The 6,348-nt window shown below is 40.8% G+C and overlaps 1 protein-coding gene across 1 annotated transcript in view; it reads right to left on the bottom strand.

The window, feature by feature from the left end:
• Positions 1–131: 131 nt before the first annotated feature.
• Positions 132–6,348, bottom strand: part of neil3 (nei-like DNA glycosylase 3) — a 48,224-nt gene continuing 42,007 nt past the window's right edge. Inside the window, exon 10 of the mRNA XM_059974306.1 lies at positions 132–358. Coding sequence (XP_059830289.1) covers positions 176–358 — 183 coding nt within the window. The 3' untranslated portion in view covers positions 132–175. The remainder of the gene's footprint in view (positions 359–6,348) is intronic.

Here is a 6,348-nt window from a genome sequence, read left to right as displayed (position 1 = left end):
ATGGCTGTTTTATTTTGCATATCATCTGTATCAAATACACATCTGTGTGGATTGAACATAACCACAGATGGCAATCATCTACTGTCAATGCAGCTTTTGGCATTGCAATGCCAAATATAAAGACTCTTTCACCATTATGACCTCAAGTTAAATTTTGTACTCAGCAACTTAAGTTTCAGTAGCCTGGAGTGCTCTTAATACCTGGTCCACTCTCTGCCCATTGAAAGAAATTACACTGTTTGTCCATGCTTTGTGAACACACGTAAAAGTTGCGTCCATTATTAGGACCAAGTTTCAGTACTGTCCTCATGATACATCGCCTTCCATGATTGCAGATTGGAAAATGCAAGTCAGCCCACTAGGGGGGAAAAAAAAGTGCTTAGTTGCATTCATTGGCTTCTCAAGTACATCAGCATTTACAATAAATTTGAAACATACATCAATTTCTAAATATATTCTGAAAGTTGTAAACTGAGTTTACAAGAGTGCTTGCTGAATGTTACTTCTACAAAAACTGTTGAGGCAGGGTAGCAAGAATGGCAAATCCTTTGCCATAGAAAAAAGCTACTATATGTCAATGCCAGCAGTATCAAGGCACCTATGATGCTTATTATTACCACAGAGACAAGCAAGTTTGCTTGTCTATACTAGTATCCATCACCCATTTTAAAAACACATCTCACTATAAATTGCTCATTTTCATTGCAAATCCTTCCATGACTTATCCAAATTACTTCAAATTAATCGAACAGTACAACATAGTACAGGCCCTTTGGCCCACAATGTTATGCTTTTTTAAAAAGAACGTATACCAAGATTAATCTAATCCTTTTCATCCCACATAGCCCTCCATGGTTGGGTTGAGTTGTTCTCCAATCTTGGCAATTTACATACAAGCATTCCATCATCATGTGACAAGACACTGTCAGTGCATTGTTGATTGTGGTGTATCCTTCAAATGGTTGGTGCCCAATCAGTTGACTGAAAAGTATATGAAGGCCAATCACCCGAACTATACATCTTCTGAATAGCCTTCCATTTTTCTTTAATCTATGTGCCAATCTAAGAGACTCTTAAATGTCCCTAAGGTATCTACATCTGCAGCCCCCCCACCCCAAACAGTGCATTTTATGCACTTACCACGACGTAAGAAAACTTAATTCTGTCATCACCCCTATACTTTACACCATTCCCCTTAAAAGTATGCCTTCTATTAGCCATTGCCATTCTGGGGGAAAAAGGTGTATTATTTGAGATAATTTTTTTTATAATCCTTTGACATCTCAGCTATTTTCCAATTTGGACCCCTGAACATCACTTCATTGCTTCATTACAGAGAAGCGTTCATCATCTTTTGTCTTAAGATCACTAAATTACTCTGCTTGTCCCTGAGAAACCTCATGGAGCCCCTAGTGATGCATTGCTCAATGAATTACCCAAACATCAAACTTTACATAAATTTTCCCATAAACTTAACTTTTCAAGATAGCAAGAAATGATAAATGTTTTGCAGTATAACAACTAGATGCAGTATATTTTCCATTAGTTTATTCATGGGTAGCACTAGGGTGAATATTCAATGAAATATTTATATGAACTATATGCAAAATAGCTACAAAAAAAATGTCTTTGACAGGTCAAAATCAACTAATTGACATTCTTAGGAGAGTAATCCTTACATCACTCTGGACCTACCTGTATTTCAGAATCCACTTTTATGACTGCATATCATGTCTTAATGTTCTGATGATGTCAATTTGCATATTTGATTCAATTAACGTTGCAAACTAAGCATAAGGTGCTAATAGCATATTTGCCACTACAAGGCAAATGCTTTCAGAACTTGCTCATGGACTTTTTTTTTAAATTAAACTTGTCCCATGATCTTTTTGGAATAGCTTAAAGGAGAATTTTTCTTTTAAAAAAAAATCACTTTTCCCATGTTGAACTTACAATTTAATATATTGGAAAAATATTATATGACCATTATAGACATCTAATTTACTACTTTTGATATACAAGTGTTCACAACATAATTTTAGTTAATATCCTCAGCCTGTTAACCACCTTTAGATTTGCTAGTCTGTTACATTGTGTACAGTCAAATACTGCTCTAAATAATATACTCCAATCCATTACAGAATGAAATTTATTAACAAGTTAAAAAAACAATTATAATTTCAATGGCATTTGGAACTATTCAAATATTCAAAGTACAGCTGAAGCTTAACACAAATTGGGCAGAAAATCAGACTTGCAAAGGGGCTGCTGGAGGTTTGATCTGGTGTTGTGCGGTACCTCAAATTTTTGAATGGTACTGAAGTGCCCTCTCCAGATCATTTGGTGTAATGACAAAGCTTAATTTACAATAAACACAGATGAACATAATTCTCTTCAGTATGTGATCTTGTTTAAAATAAATAGATTGAACAACTTTACTATAATAAAACAAAACTGGTAATTTAGAAATTCTTGGCATTTTGTAGTTACATTGTTATTTGGATGATTTAGGATATAGAGCAACACAGGGACAGATGTTTAGCAAATTTCATTAAATGGCGAACTAAACTACTGTAATCCTTTCTGCCTACATAATGTCCACTTTATATACATATTCATATGTCCATCTAAAAATCAGAAAGATAAGCATGTACACTAAAAACAGAATACTGCAGTGCCACATTTATTCTATCCTGACCCATGGAAGTGAATACTGGACCATTTCCCCAGCAATAGAAAAGAGACTAGAAGCAGCTGAATTGTGGTTCTGCAGGAAAGTGTTCAAAATATCATGGACCACACACACATCAAATGAAAAGTCCTCAGAAGAGCCCAAGCAGTTAGATCACTCATACCAACAATAAGAGAAAGACAACTCAGATTCCTAGAATACATCATGCAGAAAGATGAACTAGAAAAACTCATACTCTCTGGAAAGATCGAGCAGAGCAAACCTAGAGGAAGACCTCGGATTATGTACATCAAAGGCCCAGCCGGGTGGCTTCACATCGACGAAATGGAAGTCATCCAAAGAACGAGGAATAGATCTGTACGGAAAACCATGGTCACCAACGTCTGCTTCGGATACGGTACCTAGACAGACAGATCTAAAACCCTTTTAAATGCCTCTATCATGTGTCTGCTAGGACTGCCACCCCTGCACCATATTCCAGCACCCACCTGTGTATAAAACTTGCACATCCTCTTTGAACTTAACCCCTCTCACCTTAAATTCATGACCTCTAGTATTAGACATGTTAATCCTGGGATAAAGATACTGGATGTCTATGTATTCTCATCATCTTATATTAAAAAAAAAATTCAGGTTTTTCCCTCAGCCTCTGCAAGTTCAGAGAAAGTAACCCAAGACTGTCCAATTTCTCTCAAAGCATATGCCCTCTAATCTTGTAATCCATCCACAATGCCACTAATCTTTGCACTGTCTGCAAACTTACCAACTCGCACACTTACTGAAAACAATATTTTCATCCAAGCTATTTTTATATATCACAAACAGGAGAAGTCACAGTACAGATCCACCACTAATCACAGACTTCCAGCCAGAGCAAGTTTCAACTACTACCCTCTGTTTCTTATGCACAAGTCAATATGGACCCATGTACAGTGGCACGCGGAAGTTTGGGCACTCCAGTCAAAATTTCTGTTACTGTGGGAATAGCTAAGCGAGTCAAAGATGACCTGACTTCCAAAAGGCATAAAGTTAAAGCTGATACATTTCTTTAATATTTTAAGCAAGATTCCTTTATTTCCATCTTTTACAGTTTCAAAATAACAAAAAAGGAAAAGGGCCCAAAGCAAAAGTTTGGGCACCCTGCATGGTTAGTACTTAGTAACATCCCCTTTGGCAAGTATCACAGCTTGTAAATGCTTTCTGTAGCCAGCTAAGAGTCTTTCAATTCTTGTTTGGGGGATTTTCGCCCATTCTTCCTTGCAAAAGGCTTTAGTTCTGTGAGATTCTTGGGCCATCTTGCATGCACTGCTCTTTTGAGGTCTATCCAGATTTTCGATGATGTTTAGGTTGGGGACTGAGGGCCTGTGGTGAACTACTTATACCTGTCTGGACACGCCCCCTGCTGACTGCTCCTGTGGCTCCTCCCACAGACCCCTTTATAAGGCGATCAAGGCCTGAGCCCGGCCTCTCAGTCTCCAGGATGTAGTATGGTGGTCACTCATTGCTTGTTCCTTCTTCCAGTCAATAAAAGCCGATATCTCGCCATACATCTCAGAGTGAGTTATTGATGGTGCATCAATTTTATTGACTGGAGCTCAGGCCGAGCAGGGAGACAGAACAGAGCGAGCGCCAGGATACAGAACAAGACGGGGAACAGGAACCGAGACATGATGAAGCTGGGCTGGAGGTACCGGGGCAAGAGTTAAGGAGGGAGCTCAGCCCTCGGTGCCGGTTACAAAGAGTCGGGTGGATGGCGTGGTGGCGGGCACAAAGGGCGGCGGGAAATAGCGGAACTCAGCTCGTTGAGTCCGCATCCATCACCAACCCCGTCGGCTGAATAGCGACAAACTATGGGCACTACGCCTAAACCACGAGCGCATCGAAGGGCCGTAAAGGGAGAGCAGCGTCGGGCAGTCGTTACAATCCGGGCCAGGAGAGGGGAATGCGGCCCAAGCACACTCATATACCGTGTGTTTCGTACGCGTATATACCAGGCGCCTCACACATGCGTGAGGGATCACTGACGCCTAGTGGGCTGACACCTCCAGTTAGGCCGGAACCAGCACAACCTCCGTCTCTGGTGCAAGCACCACCACTGGCACCCGTGCAATCACAGCCGGTGCTACATAGATCGCTGCGACAGATTCGACCACCTGATAGACTTAACCTGTAAGAAACTTCGCCACATGGGGACTCTTTTTAAAACAAAGGGGGGGTGAATGTGGTGAACTACATATACGTGTCTGGACACGCCCCCTGCTGACTGCTACCTGTGGCTCCTCCTACAGACCCCTGTATAAAGGCGATCAAGGCCTGAGCCTGGCCTCTCAGTCTCCAGGATGTAGTATGGTGGTCACTCACTGCTTGTTCCTTCTTCCAGTCAATAAAAGCCGATATCTCGCCTTACGTCTCAGAGTGAGTTATTGATGGTGCATCAGGGCCATGGCAAAACCTTCAGCTTCTGCCTCTTGAGGTAGTCCATTGTAGAATTTGAGGTGTGTTTAGGATCATTATCCTGTTGTAGAAGCCATCCTCTTTTCATCTTCAGCTGCTTTTTTTTTGATACAGACGGTGTGACGTTTGCTTCCAGAATTTGCAGGTATTTAATTGAATTAATTCTCCCCTCTACCAGTGAAATTTTCCCCATGCCACTGGCTGCAACTCAAGCCAAAAGCATGATCGATCCAGCCCTGTGCTTAACAGTTGGAGAGGTGTTCTTTTCATGAAATTCTGCACCCTTCTTTCTCCAAACATACCTTTGCTTATTGCAGGCAAAAAGTTCTAATTTAACTTCATCAGTCCACAGGACTTGTTTCCAAAATGCATCAGGCTTGTTTAGACATTCCTTTGCAAACTTCTGACACTGAATTTTGTGGAGAGGACGCAGGAAAGGTTGTCTTCTGATGACTCTTCCATGAAGATCATACTTCTGCAGGTGTTGCTACACAGTAGAACGGCACCACCACTCCAGAGTCTGCTAAATCTTCCTGAAGATCTTTTGCAGTCAAATGAGAGTTTTGATTTGCCTTTCTAGCAATCCTATGAGCAGTTATCTCGGAAAGTTTTCTTGGTCTTCCAGACCTCAACTTGACCTCCACCGGTCCTGTTAACTGCCATTTCTTAATTACATTACGAACTGAGGGAACAGCTACCTGAAAACACTTTGCTATCTTCTTCTAGCCTTCTCCTGCTTTGTGGGCACCATTTATTTTAATTTTCAGAGTGCTAGGCAGATGCTCAGATGAGCCCATGGCTGCTGATTGCTGGGACAAGGTTTGAGGAGTCAGGGTATTTATAAAGCTTTGAAATTTGCATCACCTGGCCTTTCCTAATGATGACTGTGAACAAGCCATAGCCCTACAAGCTAATTAAGGTCTGAGACCTTGGTAAAAGTTATTTGAGAGCTCAAGTCTCTTGGGGTGCCCGAACTTTTGCACGGTGCAACTTTCCTTTTCCCCCCACTCTAAAATTGTACAAAGCAAAAGTAATATGTTAATATTGCTTAAGATGTTGAAAAGAATGTTTCATCTCTAACTCAGTTCATCTTCTACTCACTTAACTATTCACAGTAACAGAAATTTTGACCGGGATGCCCAGACTTTTACATGCCACCATCTTAATCTTCTACATGAGGCTAATATGAAGGATCCACAGGT

This window comes from Hypanus sabinus, chromosome 7 (assembly GCF_030144855.1).
Source record: "Hypanus sabinus isolate sHypSab1 chromosome 7, sHypSab1.hap1, whole genome shotgun sequence".
Lineage (NCBI taxonomy): Eukaryota > Metazoa > Chordata > Chondrichthyes > Myliobatiformes > Dasyatidae > Hypanus > Hypanus sabinus.
This window is presented reverse-complemented; position numbering and strand designations above follow the sequence as displayed.